At 45.2% G+C, this 27858-nt stretch overlaps 1 protein-coding gene and 1 pseudogene across 4 annotated transcripts in view; both read left to right on the top strand.

Moving 5' to 3' along the window:
* DOCK8 (dedicator of cytokinesis 8) overlaps positions 1 to 8089 on the top strand; it is a 223036-nt gene extending 214947 nt beyond the window's left edge. For all 3 annotated transcript variants that reach the window (XM_079926384.1, XM_079926385.1, XM_079926386.1), the window contains 2 exons: positions 3982 to 4152; positions 4546 to 8089. In XM_079926384.1, coding sequence (XP_079782510.1) covers positions 3982 to 4152; positions 4546 to 4606 — 232 coding nt within the window. In that variant the 3' untranslated portion in view covers positions 4607 to 8089. The remainder of the gene's footprint in view (positions 1 to 3981; positions 4153 to 4545) is intronic.
* A 10269-nt stretch (positions 8090 to 18358) lies between these two features.
* Positions 18359 to 18917, top strand: LOC307188899 (large ribosomal subunit protein uL11-like; annotated as a pseudogene). Its single transcript has one exon. The product of its transcript is annotated as a large ribosomal subunit protein uL11-like (transcript).
* The last annotated feature ends 8941 nt before the right edge of the window (positions 18918 to 27858 follow it).

The following is a 27858-nucleotide window of genomic DNA, read 5'->3' as shown; positions in this document are numbered from 1 at the left end:
TCTGGGGCCGCCCAGCCAAGGGAAGTAGAGGGGGCTCAGGGCGACAGCCGGAGGATCCAGCCACGGCTGCTCCTGTCTGCCCTGGGGTGCGCTCCCTGCCCCCGTGGTGCCCTGCTCCTTCGGCCTCAGGCGCCTCCCCACAGGCAGCAGCGGGGCACCCGGGACAGTGCTCCTGGTGGGCTGTCTCCCCCACTTCGCTCCAGGAGAGGCAGGCCACGCCGCCTGCACAGCACTCCTCCCGCAGCCGCTTGGTCAGGTCCTCACACGCCCCACACCATTTCATCCTCATAAACCCACTTTATAGATGAAGGAAGTGTGGTTGAAGGAGACCACGATTAGCCCAAGGTCACACAGCAAATAAGTGGCAGAACCAGGAATTAGACTAGCCTTCCGCTGAGACCGCTGCCCTTGGGATCTGGGGTTTGGTAGAGGTCGGGCTGGGAGGGAAGAAATGCAGGGGACAGTGCTGGAGGTGCCAGCCGAGGTGGCTCTGACCAGGGGACCCTCACATCAACTGCAGCCCTTCCTGTGGAAAGGCCAGATGTTCCTTTGGTGCCCTGCCCCCAAATAATCCTTCCTCAACTTCAAGGGCCTGGACCACATATATCACTCCAGTCACGGGAGGGGGTGGGGAGCCAATCCCTCAGTTTCTCCGGTATCTCTCCTCTCCCTCCGACAGCTGTATTTTTTCACTGGACCTTAGCTGGAGACTTGCTAAAGTGTTACCAGGAAGAAGATGAGAAACGCCGAATACTACAAATTTGGTCTCGGGAGAGAATAGTTCCAACTTGAGACCAAGGCCGTATGCCTTGGATTCTAGCTGAAAGGGTCAGGGTCTTTCCTAGGCAGCATTTGTGGTGTTGGCGTTATGAGTGTGGGCTCTCGGGCCTAGTTGCCTGGCTTCATATATTCACTCTGGGACTTCCCTGGTGGCACAGTAGTTAGGAGTCAGCCTGCCACTGCAGGGGACATGGGTTTGATCCCTGGTCTGGGAAGATCCCACATGCCACAGAGCAACTGAGCCCATGTGCCACAACTACTGAGCCCGCGTGCCACAACTACTAAAACCCGTGCGCCTAGAGCCTGTGCTCCGCAACAAGGGAAGCCACCACAATGAGAAGCCCGCGCACCGCAACAAAGAGTAGCCCCCGCTCGCTGCAACTAGAGAAAGCCCGTGTGCAGCAATGAAGACCCAACGCAGCCAAAGATAAAACAATAAGTAAATAAATAAATAATATCTGCTCTGCCTTAACTAGCTGTGTGGGCTAGTTACCCAACCTTAGTTTCCCCAACTGTAAAATGGGGATAAAATAGTTACTACCTCTTAAAGTTAGTATCAAAAGAGTCAATTCAGAGAGCTTAGAATAGGACTTGGCACATATGAAGTGATTGATGAATATAACATTATGGGGCAAATAGAAACCAGATTGATTTACATAGGGAAGAGACTTAATCTGATTTAAATATAGACATTGTCTGCCCATGACTTGTGTGCCTCTGTAAGGTTTGTAACATAACACACAGTGGGGCTGATGAGACATCAGCCTGGGAGCAACAGGATCCTGGATTTACATCCACCTTTCCTGTTCCCAAAGGTGTATGACTCTGGACAGGGCACTTCATCTCTTTGCATCTTAGTTTCATCAACTATGAAAAAAAAGGGACTGGAATATAAAATCTCTGACATCCCATCATCATTCTTATGTAGAACAAATAGTTTCTGCACTCAGACTGGGTCTATCAGGAATAATAACAATAATAATAATAACAATAAGTGTTCTAGGTTTTAGCTATGTAACAGTACTATTCTAAGCATTTTATATATTTAATTCATTTAATCTTTACAAAAATTTATGAGGTAGGCTACTTTCACCATCATGTCACAGGTGAAGAAACTAAGGCATGGAAAGCTTAAGTAACTTGCCCAATGTCACAAAGCCAATAAGTAGCAAAGCAGGATTCAGAGGTGAGCACTCCAGCCCCAGAGCCTGTTCTCTCTAGGAAGTACATTCAGTTGCCAGTAACAGAATGGAATTAAGAGTGGCTTAAATAAGATAGAAAATTATTTTTCTCTCATATGAAACAAGATCAGAGATAGGCATCCCAGAGCTGTGTGGTGGTCACTGGACCTTAGCTGGAGACCCTGGCTCTTTCCATTCTTTTGCTCTGCTATCCTGGTTATAGTATATCCATCCTCATAGTCACAGAATGGCTGCTAAGGCTCTGGCCATCACAACTACATCCTAGGCAGGTATCAGGAATAGAAATGAGGAAAGAGCAAAAGGCTACACCCCTTTAAAGAGCTTTCCTAGTGACTTCATCTTATAGCTCTTCAGCCATCCCTATTTATAAGGGAGGCTAGGGAATGTAATTTTCCAGGTGGGTATACCACCTGGAGTTCTGCTACTAAGCAAGAGAGGGAATGGTTGTTGATGAAGCAACTAGCAATTTTTTGGCCATACTGAGGGACTGATATGTGAGCTGTGCTGAAGGAGCATCACAGAGAAGGGAGGGCAAGAGATGCAGAGGGTGAGGGCTGCATGACCACCCTCTCTGTAGAAAAGACACCTTAGATAGAGGACTATGAAAGTTACCCCCAGCAAAACTGGGAACCATGTTCTGGAAGCACAACTTCCCACCCTTTCTAGTCCCCATCAGTCTGGTTTCTGTAGGACTCTGCTGAAAAATCCCAGCACATCGACTGTAAGAAAATGCTTGTGTTCAGTGAACTTATCAACAAAGGGAGCAGCAAAGGAGGGGGCTGTCTGGAATGGTGGTGTCACTGAGTGAAAGTTGCACAGTTCAGCTGTTTGTGGACCTAATGAAAATGTTACAGATAGGACCATTTTTAAAAAATGATTTGCAATGTAGTTATATGATCCTGTATACATTTCCCAAGAGATGTGGCTCTTCTCTAGGAGGGAAACATAATGCATGGCTCTCTTTAGTTTATGGATTTAAATTAACATAGTGGAAGTTATTTTAACTTTAATAAGAAAATCTAGAGAATATAATCTAAATGGAAGGAAGAAATACAGAAAATATCTATGAAACAACTTTATAAGGTATAAAATTTGTTAAAATATAAAGTTAAAAAAATTCGCTCCACCTATTAATATATTTGTCTTTTTAAAACACTATATAAAAATTTAAAAATTTTTTAAGTAATAAAAAAAAAGAAAGAAAGAGCAACCAAACCAAAAAACCAAATCCACCAATGAACAAGAGCTAAAAACTATACTAAAAAAAAAACAAACAAAACACTATATATATTTATAGCTATTATGTCTTCTGATAACAAAGATCACAGAGTGTATAGTTGCTTCTTCCAAAGTTTGCGGAGTAGCCATCCCCAAGTTAGCAGTTCACTCCTGCAGGTCTCTTGTCTGCCGGTGTTACAAAACTGGTCCTTGAAGTCTCCTTGAAGAAACTGATTTCATTTTACACATTGTGGTAGCTCATAACTGTTAGTTTAAGAGGCAATAGAAAAATAATAAGGGGTGATGTAGATTTCTCAGGATTCAAAGGCTATATACCTCCCCTTCCTACCTCTTCCCTGAAACCTTGATATGTAACCTTTGGTATCCTACAGTTTGCTTCAATTAATGTCAAACTTAAAAGATAAGTGAAAATCCAGTTAAGGGCGTGGTTTTGGCGTCCAGGGTGAATTAAGTCAATCAATTCTGGGCTTACCTGGTGGCACAGTGGTTGAGAGTCCACCTGCCGATGCAGGGGACATGGGTTCGTGCCTCGGTCTGGGAAGATCCCACATGCCGCGGAGCGGCTGGGCCCGTGAGCCATGGCCGCTGAGCTTGTGCGTCCGGAGCCTGTGCTCCGCAACGGGAGAGGCCACAATAGTGAGAGGCCCGCGTACTGCCAAAAAAAAAAAAATATATATATATATATATATAATTTGTAAGCACTTAAAACTTGTATGAAATGCAACCTCATTTTCTCCCCACCCTGATATTTGCATCTCAGATGCGGTGAAGCCGTAGAGAAAAACAAGCGTCTCATCACGGCAGACCAGAGGGAGTACCAGATGGAACTCAAAAAGAACTACAACAAGCTGAGAGAGAACCTCAGGCCAATGATAGAGCGGAAAATTCCAGAACTCTACAAGCCGATATTCAGAGTTGACAGTCATAAGAGGTAAGAAGAGGGCAGGGGAGGCCTCTTCCCAGAGGATAAAGGATAGCGCTTGAGGCCCAGCAATCAGAACTGCAGAGCCTCTGGGTGTGGGAGCGGGCCCTGGAATCAGAGAAGCCACCCAAGCGTGATCTGCTCTGCTTGCATCCCGCTGCCCTTGTGCCTTCTTGACCTCTCCGGGGCCCCTCCATGCGGCCTTCTGCCAGCCATCTTCCCAGGGCCGAATTACTGCCTGTATTTCTTCCGGCACAGCGCGAAGGCATGGCCGCACTTTCCCATACTTACTTACTTTACTGAGTTCTCCATGATTGATGTACTTTTCTAGTGAGTGATTTTCCTCTTTAAAAGGCTAACTGATGTTTCTTACTTCTGTCCTCTCTCCCTCCTTAATTTCAGAGACTCCTTCCACAGATCTAGTTTCAGGAAATGTGAAACCCAGTTGTCACAGGGCAGCTAAGAAAAGCTATCTTCACGCATGAAGACTGGAGGCCCTGTGACCCTGGAGAAGGACCCGCTGGAACTTAAAACAGGACATTTGCCGCACAGGACATGCCACATGCTCCCTGGCCAGACAGCACTCTGGAAGCTTTGGGATCCAAGTGACCATGGGAATTACACCCAAATGGGGTCTGAGCAGATCTGGGGCATTTGGGGGATGGAGGTGGTGGAGGATGGTTAATCAGGGGTGCCTGTATATTTATTAAGCCATGTTTTTTTCGCATAATTGTGCAAAACAAAGCATAAACAGCATCTCCTGCTGAGTGTTCAGGAACTGATGACTTCCTCCCGCCTGTATTTGAATTTAACCTGAATTTAGATAAACCCAAATTGCCCAAGGGAAAATGGACAATTTGTCCACCAACTATTCAGAGTGAACTTCTCTCCTCCCCTCTTTATGGGAAAGGAAGGTGACCTTGCTGGAGTACAAAACATTTCCAATAAAACTGTGAGGGGAGGCCTTACTAGAAATCCGAAGATCCTGAAGGCTGGAAATGTGGGGATCAATTAATTATTTGTGAACTTGTTACCCTTTTGGTAACGGTGGACTAATTGTTGTATAGTTATTTTTGCTTTATTGTTCTGTTAGGTGGTTAATTTAACATGCATTTATAGAGGAGCACACTCGAAGCACTGAGTTAGGAGATAATGGTACTCTGAGTGACCTGCCCAAAGTTGCAGATGCTGCAGTTACTTAAATTGAAACAATTCTCCTCCAAAGCTTTGCGTTTTTTCTTATGCTCGCTCCTGCTTGCTCTTTTTCTCATCCTCTCTGGGACCAAGTTTATTTTTATAAAAGGGTAATATTTCTCCTTTCATTTCTGAACATTGTGCATGTGTACATCAACTAAAGAATATATTCAGGATTCTTTGGACAGTGTACTTTAGGAGAAAGAGGAACAAAGTTATTATTTGAGAATTAAATTATATATTTTTTAATATGACTGATTACCTTGACTGGTACTAAAAATGTAATAAGAATTGCAAGCAAAATGTTTCCCTTTGCAACTCGTGTTTTTTATTTCGACAACTCATGACTTTTGTAAAGCATTTCAGAGAAGAAGAAAGATGCATGATCATGGCCTTGGTCAAACATTGCTATCCAGGGTCACCCCTCGTATATAATATTTAATCTTGGTGGTCATGAGAGAGAATTTAATTTGGATATCCAAGAACGTTTTGCTTACACCATCAGGTATGCATGAATTTATATTCTGAAAGAGGACTGTTTTGTTTTTAAATTACTAAAGCTTACTAGTTTAAGGGGCAAACTTTTTGTTTTTTAGGCATTTGGGGCAGAACTCTTTCTAAAGTATATGATATGTTTGTTTTCTTAAATGAGTACGCATGACATATTTTAATTCCATGTGTTGTTAAGTATCTTCTGTGTGGGAGACACTGGGTGAGACCAAGGTCAAACCACATTGTCACTGCCCTCCAAAGCCTCTTAGGTTAGTGAGGAAGAGCATCTGTATGGCTGTAGCCATAATACACAGCAGACTAGAACAGGCCCTGTGGAAGGTAACCTTTCCTGAGTGACTCCAGGGTGGCCATTATTATCAACACCTATTATATTTTGCCTTCAAACAATAAGCCTTAGGTGGTAAGTAATGTAGGCCTGGCTTTGAACTCTAAAAGCCCTAATAATCCTATGACCTAAAATATTCTGGATTAAATGTCCCCCGCTTTTAGATACGTGTTGTCACTTTTGATTTCAGTCTCTCTTATACCGCAGTGGGTACCACTTGCTTCACAAGTGCAAGGGCTGTGTCCACTGTTGCATTTCTATCCCCTAGCCCAGAACTCAACACACAGAAGACATTTAATAAGCATAAGCTGAATAATTAAATGAATGAATGAGTGTGAATAGGCCTGCTTCTAGACCAGCACTGTGCAGTAGAAATATAATACAAGCCACATATGTCACTTTAAATTTTCTAGTAGACACATTAAAGAAAATCGGGAAAAGAAACAGGTGACAGTAATTTTAATAATACATTTCATTGAACCCAATATATACAAAATATTATCAATTCAACACGTAATTAATATGAAAAATTATTAATGAGGTATTTTACATTCTTTTTTTCATACTGGGTCTTCAAACTCTGTATGTATGTGTTTTATATTTAGAGATTGTACACTTTACACTTAATCTCAAGTCCAGCCACATTTCAGGTGTTCAATAGCCACATGTGGCTAGTGGCTACTGTATTGGATGGTACAATTCTAGAAGCTTCCAACTTTTATAACGTGATGCCTCTGATCTGTGGGCTCAGACTATAGATAACCAATGTAGGAAGAATACTGTCTAGAGTAAGAAAGAACTCTGACTGAGAGCCTATGGGCTCACCTAGAAGTGAAGCTGGTGGAGTTGGCAAGTGTGGACTGGTCAACACTGGTTTAGCTCATACTCTTTCTAGGCTAACCCTGGCTCTTTTCTCAATTCCAGATAGTTTAGTTGTTCTTTATGTAACAGTTATAAATGAAGTGGAGGCATTGCTGCACTTACATAAGTAACGGCATAAACAAAGAACTTGGGCATTGGTCCTCTGATTATGTATCCTAAATACGGGGTTAAGAAAGAAGCATTTCAAACATTGCTAAGAGTAAAGCACATGAGGCCTTTTGAATCCTGAAGACTGGAGAAACCTCTATGCCGTGGTAGGCCTCTTGATTTTACTTTGGAAAACTCTTCAATGAAAGTTTATGGGAGAAATCTGATTAGCTTCTTGCCTCTTTTCCTTTAGCAAGGTCAAGGGTGCAACTGTCACCAGCTCTTAAGAATCTCATGAAAGTGAAAGATGAATATACTGCATAGACCTGTTTGGGTTTGTCTTGCCACACATTGTCTTAAACTCCATAATTCTATTCAGTAAGAAGTCCTTTCCATGACAATAGATTAGTTGTAAAACAAAAAACTTTTAGAGCTCTCACTGGTAATTGTGGTTTGCAAGTATGTTTTCAAACACAGGGAGCTTTTGTTTTGCTTTGAATGTATTTTTAAATGCTTGTTATCTCAAATGTTGTAAAGCTGCTATTGACTAAGTATCATTTTAAAAAAAAAAAACAAAACTAAAACTAAAGGTTCTATCTATTCCAGAATGCTGGGTATGTCCACAGTGTTTCCCAACCTTTTTCACATTCTGGGTATAAATGTTATCTATCGAGGCATACCAAATAGCCCTCAAACGCATTAGCTTAACACAACAATAAACAGTATCTCACCAGTTCCTGTGGATTAGGATTAGTTTAGCTGGGCAGTCTGACTGAAGGTCTTGCATGAGGTTGCAATCAAGATATTGGCCAAAGCTGTCCTCATCTGAAGGCTTGACTGAAGCTGGAGGATTCTATTCCAAGGTGGCTCATTCATAACATTGGAAAGTTGGTGCTGGTCATTGGTGGGAGGCCTCAGTTCTTCTGCTTGTGGACCTCAGCCCCTACTGCATGAGTGCTCACTGAATTCCCCTTTGATGAGCAGTTCAAGAGAAGCAAGGCAAAAGTGGCAGTGTCTTTTTATGACCTAGTCTCATACTCTCTCTTTTCTGCCATATTCTATTTTTCAGAAGCAAGTCACTAAATTCAGTCCACATTCAAGGAGAGGAGAAGTAAGCTCTACCTTTGGAATGGAGGAGTGTTAAAGAATTTTTGAACACATTTTAAAATCACCATAATGGGGCACATTAAAATTTTGCATTTGTTGTCTCACTGGGATAAATGGGCAAAGCTACTTGCTGCTAGAGATGACCAGCCCTGGCACTCTGGCTGCCCTGAGTCCCTCCCAAAGGCTAGGGCCATCAAGCTCAGGTATATCTAGAAGCAAGCTCACAGGTGCACCACGGCACACCATTTGGGAAGCCTTAGCCTAAGGGGAGTTCTTAGCCGGCAATTTTTGGTAAGGAACAGAAAACCAAACTCAAATTAGTGTTTTCCAAGGGGGTAGTGGAGTTAATTGGTTCACGTAACAGATTAACCCAGAGGTAGAATTGGTTCCAACCCAGCTGCATTCAGGGCCTACCCACCATGTCGTGGGCCCATTTTTCTTCTCTGCTTTCTCTTGTTCGGCTCCGTCCGCAGGCTTTCAACAGTGGTCCCTGGAAATTCCAGGCTCATCCGTCATGACAGAGGCAATCCTTAGCCTCACAACTTCATACCACCAAGCTCCACAAAGAAAAGAGAGTCTGTGTTCCAGAATTCCCAGGCAGATTCTTTGGGTTCACTCTGATTGGGATGGCTCAGGCTAAACAAAGTTCTCCCCTCTAAGGAGAAGCAGGATGAATATCAACTCAAACCACAGGGCTAGCGATAGAGGGGCCAGTGGTTCCCCAGGGAACCAGGAAGAAAGGGAAAAAGAAGCGTAACAAACCACGGGGGCTCCTTGCAGAACATTGCTTTAAAGTAAATGCATTCAGAAGAAGGAACTTCTATGGAGATCAGGATTTATTTCATATCATGTACACAACCATTGACCTGGAAGCATCTTCCCTAGAAGGGGAGACGAAAGGGATATACAGTACATGAAGGAGGACTTAGGGCTTATCCTGAAAGAGTGGGGACTGGGACAGATGGGAGTGGAAGGTTTTGCTGTACCAGTAATACATCCTCTGGAGTGTCTTGCCAAAAATGACACAAATGATCAGGCATCAGAACTCAGCTGGGAAGGGCACTGGGAGAAAAGTGAGAGCAACAGGGAAATAGAATAAGTTATGGTAGGTTTGAGTGGAAAAAGTCAAGCATCAAAATTGTGTCTCTCATCATGGCATCCTTAGGGCCTGGGCCATAGTGGGCACTCAATGAATGTTTGTAAATGACCAAAGTACTGAATGAAGGTGGCCATCAGTGATGACTTCTGTCAGACTGTGCCTCTTCTGTATCTCTCGGCTAAAAGCACCTAACAGAGGACAGACAATTAAGGTCAACTAGCCCCGGAGGAATGGCCTTCTATTCCCTCTCGACTTTACCTATTATGAATGCATGGGCAAGAATTAAGAGGATTTTTCCCCCTTTTCTGCTGTTTTCCCTTGAATCACCCTAGACCTTATCCTTAATAAGAATCACAGAGCCTGATTAAAAAGCCAAAGCTCTGATGGTCACTACGTTTTCTGCCATGGGATTACTGAAGGAAATGTAGCACAGCCTTGGTTGAAAACTGTTTGGAGAGCTGTCCACGTTCCTTATCCTTAAGGCCTTGATGCTGCAGCACATCTTGGGGGAGCAGTGCTCTCTCTGGAATGATGCTACTGAGTCCAACCCAGTTCCTGGTCTGATGATGATCTTTGTGGCATAAGCTTGGCAGCTAAATGGCTTTCACCTTTACTATTTTCCCCACACGTTTGGAAGATGGCAAATCACTGGTATCCAGGATAAGCGAGTGATTAGCAAGGTGGCAGAGCTCTAAAGGTTACAGCTGAGAAATCAGCTCTCTTGTCCCTTATCATTTCCTTTATGCAACAAGAGAACATGACATGGATGAACAAATTGTTCTGTTATCCAACAGGATTATCAGGGTAATTAGTAAGATTAAAAAAACAAACAAACAAAAAAGACTATGTGACTGCCAAAAGTTTCTAGACCAAGGATCAGAAGTCCTGGTTTCTTATTCTTCTATTGTACTTTCTAGTCCTGCAACTGTGCCCAAGTCACTCTACCTCTCTGAGCTTCAGGTTTTTTCACTGCAGAATAGGGATGAGTTGCCCCATCTTCTCGCAACCTGCTGAGGAAATCCAATGAGACAATTACTGCATGGAGCATGTTTTGGAAACTCGAAAGTGCTGCCCCAAATGTAAGGAAACACTATTTACAATTGACACCTCCAGAAAGTTTAGCCAGAACCCCACACGTCGTATTCACTGCCGGCAACATTTATCAAAAGCAGGCCAAAGGTGCAGGCAGGACAGAGGCCTGATTTATCAGAAAATAAATGCCCGGTCTATTCAACTTGCAGTGTCAATTTCCATGGTCTGGCCAAGGCCAAAAGCAAGGGCCTTCAGGGTAGAAGAAGAAAGGGAATCGGTGGAACGGAGAGGGCACACAGGGGCGCCTGGAAAGCCAATCTGACCTGGCTTCCCTTCTCCTCTAGCGCAGCGTGTCTCCAGTGCATTCCCCTGGAAGGTAAATACACGGATTCCAACAGCCCACCTGTGTCCCCCGCCTGTAAATGTTCCCGGAGGGTATCAAAGCACACCGACTTCCACTTGAAAGAAAGCTACTGAGCGGCAAGTTTCCCTTATAGTAAGAAAAAGAGGACTTGGCAGCCAGGACAGATCTGGAATAACTAAGCTGACGTTGCTCGTTGAGAAGCCCAGGCTCTGTCTGCCTGCTCCATCCACTCCATAGGCTCCAGCTTTGCAGCCGGGGCGCGAATGTCTCCAGACGCATATCAAGCAAAAAGTTTCTAAAAAGGATTGCGTGGAGCCCAGAAATTCATTAGGAAACTCAATGGTCCTAACCCACCGAGAACTGAGCACCGGACGCCCCAGCAAACGTCCCAATTTAAAAGCGGCTTAGAGAAATCAAGCAACCCGCCACGCCCACATCCCCCCCGGGGGGGGGGGGAGGGTGGCTAATGCGTGGTTAATGCGCATGCGCGCGCGTTGAGTCGTTGGGGGGTGGTTTGTTGTTGTTGTTGTTGTAGTAGTCAGGAGCGGAAAGGTGCTTCAGTCTGGCGGTGAGTGGCCGGAAGTTGGGAAAGGGAGATGCTGCACAGCGTCAAGGAGGGCTTCGGGGAGGCTCGGGGACCATTCGTCTCAGGAATTGTGAAGCTGCCTGATAATGGAGTCGAAGTGGGAAGCAAGTAAAGTAATATCATGGGAAATAGGCACAGTGCTAAAATCTCCTTCCTGGGTTCCCTCCAACTGGAGGAACCCAGAAGGTGCAGCTAAATGTGTATCTGGAGTGAAGAGTGAGAGGAAGTGGGGCGCGGGGGTGGGGGGGGCGGGGGGCGTGTCTAGTAAAGTCTCCTGAGAGGAACCTCCGCCTGTGCCCAGGCTTGGTTTTCACCTGCCTGAACCTTGAATCTCACGGCAAGCCCACACAGTGGCGAGGGCAAGCCGGGCAGGCTTTCCTGCAGATGAGGAAACAAGACCCAGCCCCCTGCCCGGAGAGAACACCTCCACTCCAGTGGGGTCATCTGTGTGCACACAGCTATGGCTGCAGTTTGAAAGGGTCCCCGCCCTCCTTTACACCTGAGCTCCCACTTGGAACCTAGCTGCAAGCTAATCCCCGTCTCACTCTTGCTTCTTGAAACTCCTCCCTTTCCCGCCCATCTCTCATCGGCCCCTCACTCTTTGGTTTTATCTGAGTGTAAGACTGTCCGCTCCACTTGATTGGAAGTTCCTTGAGGCCAGGAGCTATCCTTTTTTATCAGTGGAGAGACTGACGATCCGGAAGTTCTTATCCAAGTAGACACTAGCCGTCCTGGGTAATTAAGACAGACCTGTTCATAGTTCTTGTGGTGATTCTTATCATGTAGACTAGACACCAGAAAATAATGCCAAGTTTACTGCTAACAAAGAGCTAGTCAAAGTCAGATTAATAAAGAAAAATATCATTTCTTCAAATAAAACTAGATTGTGTCGTCACTGGGAAATATGAAAGTTCACTTGGCTGAAGTTGCTTGTGTTTTAGGTAATGAATGAAAATACTCTCCCACAGCTGTCACTGGCGGGAAACTGCACTGGGATCTGATCCCTCACCAATGTCTCTTTCACTTGCTAGATGGAACCTTGTCTTTCAGAGCCAACGAAACTGGGCATAGGAGAACCCCAGCACCAGCGGAGACTGTAAATGTTGGAGTTTACAAGAAAGCACCAAGAGAGGAACAAGGAAGGGCAGTATGTATGGGGGGAAGTAGGTGGGGTTTCCTGAGAAAGGGATGAGTACACTGGATGAGGGTGTGAAGGAAGGAACTGTAAGGGGCTGAAATGGGAGAGGTGGGGTGGGGATCACACTGAGGAGAGCTGTGTGAGAGAGATGGGGCTCTCAGTGTAGGAATCCCTCCTTCTGAGAGCCTAAGTTGGCCATCTTCCCTGGAGTGGGATAGAGTCGACTCAGATGAAGTCACAATTTCTGGTTCTTCATCACTCAGCCGTTCTGTGAGGCTAACTGACAGTTTAGTAAGAGAATGCATTCTCCTAAACCTCCATTGTAGGTGGGTGTTGCCATCCAGCAAGAACCAGAACTGACTCTCTGGGCCCAAGGAACAATAAAAAGAAAGCTGATCCCCACACCCACCCCTCCCTTTGCTTCAATAAGAGGTAGCCAGGGGCTTCCCTGGTGGCGCAGTGGTTGGGAGTGCGCCTGCCGATGCAGGGGACATGGGTTCGCGCCCCGGTCCGGGAGGATCCCGCATGCCGCGGAGCGGCTGGGCCTGTGAGCCATGGCCGCTGAGCCTGCGCGTCCGGAGCCTGTGCTCCGCAACGGGAGAGGCCACAACAGTGAGAGCCCCGCATACCGCAAAAAAAAAAAAAAAAGAGGTAGCCAAAAATGCCTTTATGTGACTGAGAAGAAGGGGCGCTGGTCCTCTAGGGCCAAATTATATCCCCATAGGCCCAGACATGGTCTTGCTCATAATTATTGGCCCTTCATAAATAGTTGATAAATAAAGACAAGCATTCCATCAGGTTATATGACCTTATCCACAGCCCCTTGTTGAGAGCCCATCCAGCCTACAGCCCCTGGAAGGGGCAGTTGTCTCTTCTGAGTGACCAAGTTCCTGCTCCCCACCCACCCACCCCGGCCCCCAGATCCCGGCTGACTCACCAAGGAAACCAACATGATCCCTGAGAGGTAAGGCATAGCCTCAGGCTCTGAGTTTCTAACTCTCATTTCCACTTTCCTAAAGTGTGGCTACCCTTCTTTCTGGGAGATTTCTGACTCTCTACTGTCAATCCCTCTTTTTATGAGGAAGCTTAGGTGGGTTTCTGCCTCTTAGCACCAAACGAGCTCTGTCAGGACCTGACTGTTCATGGGAATGCTGGAGGAAGGAAACGGCCATGAGGTGGATGGCTGCAGAGACTTTACTCCTCCTCCCCTTGAGTCAGCATGGCCTTGTGAGTTGCTCTGGCCCGTGGAATGCAGTGAAGTGATACTGTGTGAGTCCTGGCCTAAGTCTTAAGAAGCTTTCCAGCTTCTTCATTCACCCTCTTGGAGCCTGGAGCCTTTGGGGAAAGAGATGTGGCTACAAGTACTGGCTACATAATTTGCAGGACCCAGTGTAAAAATGAAAATGCAGGGTCTCTTATTTAAAAAGTATTAAGCGGGCTTCCCTGGTGGCGCAGCGGTTGGGAGTCTGCCTGCCGATGCGGGGGTCGCGGGTTCGTGCCCCGGTCCAGGAGGGTCCCACATGCCGCTGAGCGGCTGGGCCCGTGGGCCATGGCCGCTGAGCCTGCGCATCTGGAGCCTGTGCTCCCAAGCAGGAGAGGCCACAACAGTGAGAGGCCCGCATACCGCTAAAACAAAAGTATTAAGAATTTCAAGGCAGTGGCAGTGGTAACAGAGCATTAAACCAAGCAGGCACCCTTCTAGGTATGGGGCCCTGTGTGACTACACATGTTGCACCCTGTGAAGCTGGCCCTGCTAACCACTGTGCTGGAGTGACCTCGTGGAAAGAGAGGACCCTGGCCAGGTCCTAGCTGTTCTAGCCATCCTAGCAAAGGTGCCTGATATGGGAGTGAAGCCATATTGGATATCTGAAACCAAATAAGCCTCCTGAGGGGATGCAGGAGTGCATTAGTGACTCCAGGTGAGCCCAACCCTGATGGCTGAACCATAGCAAACACCTGGCTGTTATTCAAGTAAGTTAGCAAAAGCTCTCACGGCAAATGGGCATGCATAGTCCTTAGGGCCACTTCCTCAGGATGGTTTGTTATACGGTAATACATACTGAAACAGGAAGAAAGAGAATTCACAGTGACTGAACACCTGCTGTGCTGCAGGTCCTATGCTGGTGTGTTTTGTGTGCGGGCTCACCTGATCCATAAAATAATCTGGGCTGTGATTCCTGTTGACAGGAGAAGCTACTGCAGTTCCATGGGCAAGGGATTGGCCCCCCTGCCTCACAGTCAGTAAATGACAGAGGCAGAATTTGAACCTGAGTCTCAGTGGTTCCAAGCTCTGTATAATATCCCTACAATGAAACAAAGAAAGATCCAGGGAAAGTGTATGGACCTCAGAGACTTTTGGGTAAGGATCTGATGCAGACTTCCCCAAGTTTCCTCACAAATCCCACAGTTGAAATGTTAGGGAAATGATCACATGTGAAAGACCCCTAATGAGACACTATCACATCACAGCTCTATCTTTTTTTTTTTTTTGCGGTATGCGGGCCTCTCACTGTTGTGGCCTCTCCCGTTGTGGAGCACAGGCTCCGGACACGCAGGTTCAGTGGCCATGGCTCACGGGCCCAGCCACTCCGCGGCATGGGGGATCTTCCCGGACTGGGGCACGAACCCGTGTCCCCTGCATCGGCAGGCAGACTCTCAACCACTGTGCCACCAGGGAAGCCCACAGCTCTATCTTTTACTGTAATTCTTATGGTCCTTGGTGAGCTTAGAAGTACCCTAAAATGAGGCTTACTCTGGTTTTCTGATAGGGATGATGCTAAGAAAATTTGATGTGGTTAGCTAGGGGTAGTCACCACTTATTTATATGTATATTATCCCCCAACAAACCTCAGGCATCTGTGGTCATCTGAGAATGATCTGGGAATGTGTCCAGACAATGAACTTACATCTGAAGGAACAAGAGTTAATTTCAACATTCAGTTAAGCTAGAGTTAATTAAGAAGCTGAAACAGTTGTCCCTATACGATGGCATCTAATAAAAAAAGACTTTATATTATTCACTGTTTTGAATTTTCTTTGCTGAGCCTTCTTGAGTGTCATCAAGGGGTGAGTGAGTGTGTAGGTAGGTGCCTGACTGTCTGTCTGCCTCTGGGTGGTGAACTCATCATGCTAGGTCAGCCATGACATCAAGATTAAATGCTAAGTCAGCTTTAAGTGACATAGCGACATTCCCTAGCACAGACGAGAGCAGTGTGGGCTGGTGTTTATGAGTACAGCCCTACAATCAAAGTCACTGAGGTTCAATTCCTAGTCCTGCCTCTTACTCATTAGTGATTGCCGTGGACTGAATGTTTGTGACCCCCAAAATTCATATGTTGAAACCCTAACCCCTAATGTAATAATATTTGGAGGTGGGGCATTTGGGGGCTGATTAGATCATGAGGGTGAAGCTGTCACGAACGGGATTAGTATCCTTATAAAAGGGGCCCCAGAGAGCTCTCTCACTATCTTTCAGTAGTGTGACGATACAGTGAGAATAGGCAGTCTGCAACCGGAAGAGAGTCTTCATCAAACATAGTCTGTCCTGAACCTTGATAGCAGACTTCTAGCCTCCAAATTGTGAGAAACCGATCTCTGTTGTGTATAAGCTACCCAGTCTATGGTACTTTGGTATAGTAGCTTGAATGGTCTAAGATAGAGATGTGGGCACATTGATGAACTTTGTAAGCCTTAGTTCTCACCTGTCTAGGAAATGAGATGTGTGAGGACTAAATGAGATAAGATAACCCACGTGACACATTCAACAAGGTGCCAGGCCTAGAACGAGGGCTTCATATGTTTCAGCTGTTGTTTTATTTGCTGAGCAAAAGAAGGTAAATGGTCATTCTTTGACTCCTCCTCCCTTTTCCCCCATGTCCTTTCTCTAAAAGTGTATGTGTGTAATTTTTGTCTTGCCCACACTCTCCATCATCTGCATTTTGTTGTCCCCCTTGCTGCCCTTCCCCCCTTTCTCTCTCTATCGCCACATTCTTTCAGCTTCCTCCCCTGAATTGGGGTTGATCACAGGAGAAATCAGAGGAGGACAAAAGGTAGAGAGACATTGGTGTTCGGGTGACAATGCAGCACTCTGGGGCTGTCTAGACTTTCCCAACTCTGAGGATGTCATTTCCCCAGGATTCCTAATATTAGGAGAAACCTCAGCAACCATTTGGTGATTTCCAAACCCCTCATTTTATTTATTTTTCTTTTTAAATTTTTTTCTTTTCTATTTTATTTTGTTATTTTTGGCTGTGTCGGGTCTCTTGTGGCACGCTGGATCTTTGTTGCAACATGTGGTCTCTTCGTTGTGGTGTGTGGGCTTCTCTCTAGTTGTGACTCACAGGCTCCCGAGCGCGTGGGTTCTGTAGTTGTGGCACGTGGGCTCCAGAGCATGTGGGCTCCGTAGTTTGCGGCACACAGGCTCTCTAGCTGAAGCGTGTGGGCTCAGTAGTTGGCACTCACGGGTTTAGTTGCCCCATGGCATGTGGGATCTTAGTTCCCCGACCAGGGATCAAACCTGCATCCCCTGCATTGGAAGGCGAATTCTTTACCACTGGGCCACCAGGGAAGTCCCCAAACCCCTCATTTTATGGATGAGGAAACTAAACCATAAAGAGGACCTTCCATGGCCTCCCCACATTGTAGGCCAAGCTTGAGCAATAGCCCAGGTCTCTCGGATTCCTAGCCTAAAGAAAAGGAGAAGGCCAACCGCATGTTCCCAACTCAACCAGGGGCTTCTGCCTTCCCAAAGTACTTCACCTACTTTCTTGCTCAGCTGTGGAAATATCAAATTGTACCAACATTTTGACCACGATGGACTTTCATCTGTATATACTAAGATGCTCATCTCCTGGGACATCAATAGAAATAATATTAATAAATAATAACTGTTGCCCTCCTTTTGAGAGCTTACTATTTTCTAAGCAGTGTGTTAAGGACCAACTTATTTAATGGATTTTTTTCTTTTTTGTCTTTTTAAGTTTTACATTTGCCATATTGGAGTAAATGCTTGACTTTTGAGCCAAAGTAAGCAAAAGCAAAAAAGATAGAAATGTATTTTCTGAAGTTTTTTTCCTGCAAATTAGCTCTGTTACATTGTACAGCCACCTTTCTAAGCCCCGATTTCTCATCTTTTCAGTGGAGAGATGAACAGCTATAGGGTTATTGGCTGACACTGAGCATTCAATAAACAATAATTAGTATTATTCCATTTTGCAATCTGGGCAGGGGTGGTCAGGGAGTTTGGGTGATAGGTAAACAGGTAAAAGACATCATGGAAAGTCTGAAAAAAATGTAATAAGGATAATATATTTTAAATATATTATTCTCTTTTATACTCTGTGAGTGACTTTTCCCCTGATCAATTGGTGGTATCTCTATGCCTTGGGGAGGTTTGAGATTCTTATAGCAGGAATGCAAAAAGAAAAAAATGTACACATCCAGCTTTTGACTTTCAAATTTCAGCTTCTATGAAAACAGTCTTTAGAAATCAGAGGCTGTAGAAAAAGAAAAGGATTTTGTAAATTCCTATCAGTACCATTAACATATCAAAGGTCAGAAGATCAGACCTGAGCTCTGAGCCAAGGGTACAGAGAACTGAGGTTTGACATAAGGGGTGTCCTTGCTGCACAGAAAAGATGGGTTGTTTTACCCTTCCAAACTAAGAGAGTGCTATCAGAAGACAAGACAGAGGTTGGAGGAGAAAAGATGACTTACGTGTATCCTGGCTTCTCCGTTCAAGGCTGAGATCATGGGTGGTAGATAGACTGAGGGAAAGGAGCCCTGAAAGGACAGGGAAACTGTAACCTGCTCCTCATGAGACTCAGCCACGGACTGTCACACAAGTGGCCCCTGCCAGCACGTACAAAGGAGGAGAATGAAAGTACAGCATGGGCCTTTCAGCATTCAGAGGATGCCAGGACGCAACTTTCTCCAAGTGTCCCACGTTGGGGTCATCAGACACCAGTCGCCTCCACTGTGCTGCCAAGTTCGACCTCAGTGAGATCAAAGTCATAAACCTGGAGTGCACTGATGGGGACGTTGGTGTCACATCTGCCCTGGACCCCAAGAGTGGCCCCCTGGGTCTGTCTCCAAAAACTGTAGGTAAAGACATTGCCAAGGCAGCCGGTACCTGGAAGGGTCTGAGGATTACAGTGAAACTGACCATTCAGAACAGACAGTCCAGACCTTTTCTGCCTCTTCCCTGATCATCAAAACCCTCAAGGGACCACGAGGGACAGAAAGAAGCAGAAGAACATTAAGCACAGTGGAAATAGTACTGCAGATGGAATTGTCAACATTGCCAGACAGATGTAGTACCAATCATTAGCCAAAGAGCTCTCTGGAACCATTAAGGAGATCCAGGGGCCTGTTGTGTTGATGGCCACCACACTCATGGCATCATAGATAAACCTCAACAGTGGTACAGTGGAATGCCCAGCTACTTAAGAGCTGCAAAGGGAGTTATTTCAATAAAGGATCATTCGACAACTAAAACGACACCACTACAGCATGGTGATCAGGCAGAGGGTCTGCATGAGTGCTTCTGGGCCTCTTCAGCCCCAGAGTGGCAGAAGAGGGACCAAGACATCTCCACACATCCTCCAGAATGTGGGTACAGCTGAGTTGAGAGTTGGCTGCCATAGTGGATGGGCTGGCTGACTAACCTAAGCCAGTGACCAGATGAGGGATGTGGCTGAGACACAGGGTGGTCTGCAGGGCCACCAAAGCCAAGGTAGGGGCAATGTCAACTGAAAAAAAACACACATCCTAAAAGTTGCAAGTTATGCTTTATTCAGGGACCTTACTGAGGACTGTAGCCCAGGAGATGCCCTCTCAGATAGCTCTGAGGAACTACTCTGAAGAGGTAAGGGAGGAGCCAGGATATATAGGAGTTTTTGCTGAAACAAAACAAAACAAAACAAAAAAACATGTACTTGAACATTAAAAGATTACTGCTAATCACAAAAAAACGACATCTCACGTTAATGATGTTAGTGCTTTTCTAGGGGAAGATGGAAGAGTCTGGGCTCATGAAATTATTCCTTAGATATGCATCTTAACTATCTAGAACCAGTATCCTGTTTTTCTCCATCCTGAATTCCCCCCAGGGTGCGCCGTCAGGGCGGCTGAAGTGGCTGACGACTTGATGGCCTGGAAACGTGTTGTTCACAGGAATAGCAGGCAACATTCTTTGTTTACTGAAATGACAGGCAACATTTTTTTGTCTGCAGCTGGGAGCAAGTCAGAAGGGAAGACCCTCCAGCTCTGACTGAGCTAGAAAGAGCCACAGTTTCTCCAAGCACAGAGGTCAGTAGTACAACCAGCCAGGTACCCAGAGACATTGCTAAAAACGTCAGCACCAACAGTCTTAGCTCAGGCTGCCGTAACAACAGACCACAGACTAGGTGGCTTGCACAGCAGATATTTATTTTCTCACAGTTCTAGAGTTGGGAAGAACCAGCTGATTGGGTTCTTGGTGAGAGCTCTCTTCCGGGCTTGTAGATAGCAAACTTCTCGCTGTGTATTCACATGGCCTTTCCTTGTTTTTGTGCATGCAGAGAGAGAGTGAATGAGTTCTCTCTTCTTTTTCTTATAAGGCCGCTAATCCCATGATTGGTGGGATTAGCCACACCCGTGTGACCTCAGCTAACCCTAATTACCTTTCAAAGGCTCCATGTCACATACCATCACATTGTGGGAGTTAGGTCTTCAACCTATGAATTTGGGGTAGGGGGCACAAATATTCAGTCCATGACACCAACCCTGATAACAGGTGTACAAACGTAAAGCTCACTCTCTCCTGTTGCCTCAAGCACCTGCCTCTGCAATGAACCAAGGCACCATATTGGAAAGGAGGGCAGGAAACAATACAAGATTCGCCATTTACCTTAAAACAAAAACAAAGCAACTCTTTTAAACTAAAACCTTTTTCCTCTCCAAAGAGACTAAGATACAGTTAATGGTCAGTATGAAGGAAGTTGATGAGGAAGATTTGGTCAGTTGTAGAAAAACAATAAGCCACATTTAACTTTGCATACTGAACGTAGTTTGATAAATCACCCATAACTCTACCATGCTAAACATTCATTACATCTTTTTTTTTTTTTTTTTTTTTTTTTGAGGTACGCAGGCCTCTCACTGTTGTGGCCTCTCCCGTTGCGGAGCACAGGCTCCGGACGCGCAGGCTCAGCGGCCATGGCTCACGGGCCTAGCCGATCCGCAGCGTGTGGAATCTTCCCGGACCAGGGCACAAACCCGTGTCCCCTGCATCGGCAGGCAGACTCTCAACCACTGCGCCACCAGGGAAGCCCCCATTACATTTTTAAGGTACTTCTTTTCCGCTTATTTTGCACGTGAATGATTAAATAGCTGTAATGATATCATTCATATAATTTTATATGGTGCTGTTTGTAAAATTCATCAAAATCACTTTCCATGCTGCTGTGTGGTCCTCCTAATCATCAACGTTAATGAATGCATAAGCTGTTAGTTAAAACCCTTGCAGTTGAAAGTAACAGGAAGGCAACTCCAACTAGTGTAAGGAAAAGGAAAATTTAATGAGAAAATACTGGGATTGCTCACTGAACTGCAAGAACCAGGCAGCCCTGAGGACTTAAGTGTTAGGGGCCAGGGGCTTGATGTCACCAGAGTTCTCCGCTGTTCCTTCTCCTTCCAAAGTTCTCCACGTGATGGGGGCCATGCCACCTGCAAATGTGGGACTCAATCATACAACTCTCCGCCAGAAAGGGAGGACAAAGTCTTTTCAACAGAAAAATCTCAGGGAAAACCTTTGACCTGGATTAGATCATGTGTGCATCGTGGACCAACCACTGTGATGAAAAAGAAGGGACACAGAGGCCCTTTCTGAGTTTGATTTTCCACTCCTTTAGTGGGGAAAAGGGAGAAGGTGGAATCTGTTCATAGAAGAAGGGTAATTAATATCTCCAACACATAAATAATTTAAACAGCCTATTGTTTTAACATTTAGATTGTTTCTAATTATTTTCCAGTTTGAAATCTTCACTAGTTAAAATCATTTGCGTGTAGACGCCCTTTTCTTTGGGATTTTTTGCTTGCAAGAGAATGGAATTCATGTGTGCCAGGAGGCTAGACACACAAATACATTTCCATTGGCCACATTTTCCAAGTGGGAAGGAGAGGCTTAAGGTGATTCAGCTACTAAGTGATACTGACTTGAAAGCGTGCGTCCTGATTAAGATCAATGGATCAGTACAAATTGCAAAGGACAGTACTTTCTAAAAGTATGTAAGGAAAGCTACACAGGATAAGACCATATTCAATTTTTGTGATGACTACAGTTGAAGGAAAAAGGAAAAATTCTAATAGTCTTCCGTTTCCTCTAGTGTAGCCACTCTTTTCTTCCTGACCTTTGGCTCTCCCACAAGGAAGTTCATGACGACATTGTTTTCAGAAGCCAATACCATGTCCTCCTGTCTCTACCTGCAAGAAAATAACTGGGCTTCCAGTAAGTGTAATTGGTGTTAACAGTGATTTATTATACACCTAGTTCTCCAGATGGCCCTTCATGTAGGAATTATTCTTCCTGAAAACAGAAAAATATGGAATTTCTTCCTGCTCATCAGGTTATAACAGGTCTACAAGCCACTCTGTCAAAAACTAGAACCAAAAATTTTGACAGAGTTCCCTTAAGACAGAGAGATACAGAAAAAAGCACATTCCATCTGGTAAATAATTGCTGGGGTTGCATTCCTGTGCATTCAGGCAGGAGCTAACCTCTGTGCAGCATGAGGCCTTGAAAACCTCTTGGCCTAACAGGGCCACAGGAGGTAAGATCTACTTAGATCTATCCCATCCTCAGATTGCAGCCTCTGGGGTGCTGGTGCAGCCTAGACTTTCAGCTCACCCACAATCATGAGCTAGACGTACGATTATTGAGAGAGTTCACTCTTAAGTACAAAAGTTTGGACGGACACACGAAGCCAGTATTCTGCAAGAGTGAAGAGGGATATTTGCCAAGGTCATTTTAAGGTGACCAGGGTTGCAGAGCAAAGTTAAATATAGTTCTAAGTTACCTGTCATCTTCCTGAAAAACAAGCTGGAAAATGTATCTAAAATGCTATATCAGTCTGGTGATGGAATGCTTGGGAATGGGAAAAGCATTCAGCAGTAAACAGTGAGCTATCCAAAGGATTTAAGTAGTTAATTTGTAGCAGGTTAATTTCAGGTGGCTACTCTAGTAATGATTTTTATTCAGGAAGAATTCCGGAAGCATCGGCAGGAGGGCCACATATGAGGGATGTTGTGGGCAAGAAGGTCCAAGAATTTGGGGATCCGGGCTCAGATTAGGGGTCACAGGCTCACATGCCTTTAAGGATCGGGCTGATAAATTGTGTGAAATGTTAAAGCATTGGCCTGGCCAAATAACACATATCTGTAGGGTTTAGCCTGTGGGTCAAGAGGACAGGTTGCTGCTCCTGGACTAAAAGATCTTTGAGCCTTCTTTGACTTCTGGGTTTTGTTTTATGTGGGAAGAATGCTCTTTTATCTATTAAGAGCCAAAAACTTGTGTTAACCTTTGTGGTAAGAGGAGGCGGGGTTGCCTAGTAGTATAAAACATGGTCTCCAACCTCTAGAACTCAAAAATATTTTAAAACAAGATATGCTCATACAAAGGCAACTAACAATTCCAGGCAAAATTACACAAAGTCCTATAGCCACTCGGGGGAAGTAGTGCTAACTTTCATCTAGATTGGTCCTCCAAGAGGCACAGAATAGCCAAGGCTTGATTTGGGCATAAAAGGATAAACCACATTGAGATAATGGAAAGTAGAGTTGTTAGGTGGTGAGAACGATACCCCACCACCACCAAAAAAAAAGCCAAAAGGCAACCGGGCTTGGGGTGTAGAAGGGAGGTCCTTGGATCCTAGAAAAAGACCCCTATTCTGTTCTGAGACTGGGTCCTGCTCCTCCTTACTGGGAGCTGAAGGTTTTTCCTGGGGCCCCAGTTCCCCTAGCTGGGCCCCACTGCCTGCAGTCAGAGCCCTTAGAGCTCTCCTTCTATTGCCTGTTCCACACCCCAGCCCGACTGCCTGTTTGCAGACTGTCAACAGACTGCTAATCGGCCACCTGTAGGACAGTTCCCCGATGCTAAACGAAGGCAAATGAGTTCAGAGGATAAGTCTAAAATCTTGACAATCAGAAGTGAGGAGGCAGAAATCCTTCTGAGAGTTTAAATTTGTCTTTGAAACTACTTAGTGTTTATAACATGCGCTTGGGGCTGTATTCTTTGCCATCCGTAACTAACAGTGACTAATTGCCCGCAAGGTGCCCAAATCTGTGCTGAGCTCAGTAGATGCACGCTGACACTTGCCTCCTCACAGCAACCTCTAAGGTGGAGTCCTTTATTATCCCCTCTCCAGTGATGAGTAGACTGAGCCTCATAGGAGTAAAACAACATGCCCAAAGTCATCCAGTCAATGAGGGGCACAGATTCCAACCCAAGACTTTTGTCTCCAGAAACTGACTACAACTGTTAACCATTACACAATACAACTTCCTGTTCCTGTACCTGTCCTGTGGATGTGTCAACACGCAGTCCACTGCCAGAGGCAGCTGCCAGGCCTGTCGTTTGATAGAAGCATCCCCCACTTCCCAAACAAAGCACCCATTTGATGTGGGAACTTGTATCACCTGCTCTCCAAATCGTGCCGCCTTCTCACCACATTAGAATCACCTGGGGCACTTAAAAAAATCCAACCACCACTGAGGCCCCAGCCGCAGCCCCTAGAGATTCAGATTTAATTGGTTTGGGTTTGAATCAGACATTGGTATCCTACAAGATTCCCCCCAGGTGATCCTAATATGCTGGGAGGGTTGAGAACACAGGCAGTGAGTGAGATTGAGGGCTTGGAGGTGATTTCTGTCACCATGGATCAGTTATGTCACCTGGGTGAACCTTAGTTTTCTCACCAGTAAAATGGGGATTACAGAAGTCTGTACTTTATAGGATTGATACAGGATTAGGTTAGATGGAAAAAGTGGTATGCAATGAAGGTTAGGTCCCTGGTCCTACCCTTAAAAGCCTCATTGATCCAGAACGAGACTGAAGTTTATAGTTTCTCATGCAAACAGAAAAGGTATTCTTCCTGCTTTCCACTCAGACCTGCTAACACCACAGGGTAGAAGAGGGGCCTGGGCAGGCATTTCTGACAACTTGCTAGCTCTTTCCAAGGTGTAAAGGCAAATGCCTTTCAGAGCCAGACAGCTAACCTATAGGTGTGAAGTAACTCGTTTACCGCTGTAAGGAGTGCTGAAATCAGGTGTGAATTGGACCTGCCCCATGAAGGTCATCGAATTCATTAAAACAACAAGACTAACAATATGCTGTTGGGCAAACAGATCCATCTGTTGCCATTTGCAGCTGGTGGGCTGTCAGTTTGCACCCCTAGGGGCTCCCCGCGGCTTCTGTACAGGTGAGCTGCCAGCAGCCACTTCCCCTTCCAAGGGTTTCAAGGACACTGGCCATGACAGTGAAGGGGACTGCAGACCACAGCCAGACTGGTTAGAAGCAGACTGGCAGCTAGTGGTTAAAAATGCCCGCCTTACAGACAGCCCCTACTTCAAGCCCAGCTCTCCTCCGACTACCTGTGAGGCCTAAATTCACTGCTCTGAGCCAGTTTGCTCACATCTAAAGGTGGCTAAAATGATCTTCCCTTTGAGGTCGTTGTGAGGATTAAAAGAACAATGGATGTAGAGCGAGCGCTCAGCTCAGTGCCTCCGCCCTGAGTAAAGGCTCCGGATGTGTCGGCTTTTGTTGGATTTTGCCGTTCTTCCAACAAAGTAAGAAGAGCCTCAAGCACTACCTGCCCCTGTGCCCTGGAAGATCACTTAAACTAGAGCCATCCAGTTCATTCTAATCCATTACCTCATCCCTCCTTTGGACCTACAGTCACAAGCACTGAGAATGAAGTCTGAAAGAGATAGTGAGAGGTGAGATAAAGGGTATAAAATGACAAAAAAAAAAAGAAGTGCAGGGTTTGTTTCTGGTTGTTCCCAGGGAGCATGGGGCAGGTGGCTCACCGAGTGGGGCACAGAGAAGTGACACAGGACTCCTCCCACATCTCCGGCTTTGCGGTGGGCCCCCGCGAGTGCTGGGCAGCGCCCAAGCTTGGTCAACATGGCAGGAAATGATGGATGTGTTTGAGCCTCGAGAGAAGGACTTTCTGGGTTTAACTGGGGACATCTCTTGTTTCCGAGAATGAGAATCTAGCATGTGTGGTTCACCCCACCTTGGCATTTGCCATGGAAAAGCCAAGAAAAACAAAAGTCAGGCCTCACAAGACAGGCATGTATCTGTGGTTTGGCTTATGACAGGCCCAAGTTTGAGTTCAGAGAGGCCCTGAAAGCATGGACGGCTGCTAGATCAGCTTTGGTCCTTGGGCCTTAGGGAACAAAAGCCATTAACCCAGTTTTCAACTGGGAAACCATTCTCTCCATACTCTCAGTCCCTGTGGTTTGGATGAAACTGACTTTATCCCTATCTCCAGGGTGTGGGTGTGGTATTAGGGCAGGCCACCCTGAGCATCACATTCCTCTGACCTGGTGATAGGTTCAGAAATGGGCATGTGACCCTATCAGAGCCAGAGAGATACAAGGAAAATCTGTTTATATTAATATTGACTTTATTGAAGTATAACTTACATACCCTAAAATTCACCCTTTGAAGAGTATAATTCAATGATTTTTAGTAAACTTACAGAGTAACCATCACAACAATCAAGTTTTAGAACATTTCCATAACCCCCAAAATATCTCATGCCCATCTGCAATCATAAGGAGACTTCATCTGAGGTGTTGGTAGAGGTTCCCACATTCCTTTGGGCTGGGCCTGTTTGCAGTACTGATGACCAGAGCCTGGAGCTACAAGGTGCCACATCACAAAGAACCTGAGAGAAAAGCAATCACTGCAGAAGGGAGAAATAAGAGATGTTGAGAGACTGGGGCCTGAGGTCACTGGTTGAAGCTGATCAAGCCAAACATGAAGCCAGTCCTTCTCCTGGACTTTTCAGTCACATGAGCCAACAAGTTCCCTTTTGTCTTAAGCCAGTTTGACTTGGGGTTTTCCATCTTTTGCAACGGGAAGACTCAACTGACTCCAAAAATTATTGACCAGACTCTAATGACTAAAGTTGAAACCTTTATTAAGTGGATATTCAGATAGGAATGCCCACCTTCAGATCTGTTGTAATTCTAGAATTGTTTTACCTATGACCAAAGAGCCATTTTGCAGATGAAGATTCAGGCCTGCAAAGGTAAATTGCTTAACCAGGATACATACCAGAACCTGAACAAGTCCTTGACTCTGTGTAACTCTGAATTTCATCCTGTCTTTCTTCCTCAAATCATCACCATCATCATCATCATCATTGCATTACCTTTTTTTTTTTTTTTTTTTTTTTGCGGTACGCGGGCCTCTCACTGTTGTGGCCTCTCCCATTGAGGAACACAGGCTCCAGACACACAGGCTCAGCGGCCAAGGCTCACGGGCCCAGCTGCTCCGCGGCATGTGGGATCTTCCCGGACCGGGGCACGAACCCATGTCCCCTGCATTGGCAGGCGGACTCTCAACCACTGCGCCACCAGGGAAGCCCTGCATTACCTTTTGTAAGATGTTTAACATGTATTCTAAGTATTGTGCAACTAATAAGTCACTTAATCTTCACAAGCACCCTATGGGTAGGTACTATTATTATTCCCATTTTATAGATGAGGAAACTGAGGTCTAAAGAGGTTAATTAACTTGTTCAAAGCCATACAGCTTGTGAGTGAGTAGCAGAAGCGGGATTTGAATGCAGCCACACTGGTGACAGAAGCTATTCTCTTAACCAGTGCACTATACTGTCTCTTGTAAATTAAAATTAACCTAACATCAGTTTTTAATCAGAGTTACATTGGTTTTTCATGCAGAGGCACTGCCTTTTTTTAACTTATATTTTATTTGTTATAAAAATAAAATGCAAACAAAGCACCCACATTTTTTCCGTATTTTATATGCTGTTCAATTATGTCAAACAATTTTTATCCACCTGATTTCAAGGAGCCATAAACTTTTGTGCTTCTTACAACTTTGTTCTGTGCTTCTCAATACATATTGCAAATAAGGATTAATTGTGGCAAAAGTCTTATTCTGAGGTCTTCTTGTGATGAAAAACTAAGTGCTCTGCTTTATTCATTTTAATTGGTATTTAATGATATAGTAATTGATATTTGATATCATAATTTAACATGAAATATTACATTTCATATCAGTCAACTAACAAAAAAGTGAAAGACTTGGAATTTAACAGCCCACTTCTAGAAACAAAATATACACATGAAAAGTGACATAAACCTGTCTTCTCTGTTT

The sequence above is a fragment of the Stenella coeruleoalba genome, assembly GCF_951394435.1.
Source record: "Stenella coeruleoalba genome assembly, chromosome: 7".
NCBI classification, from domain to species: Eukaryota; Metazoa; Chordata; class Mammalia; order Artiodactyla; family Delphinidae; genus Stenella; species Stenella coeruleoalba.
This window is presented reverse-complemented; position numbering and strand designations above follow the sequence as displayed.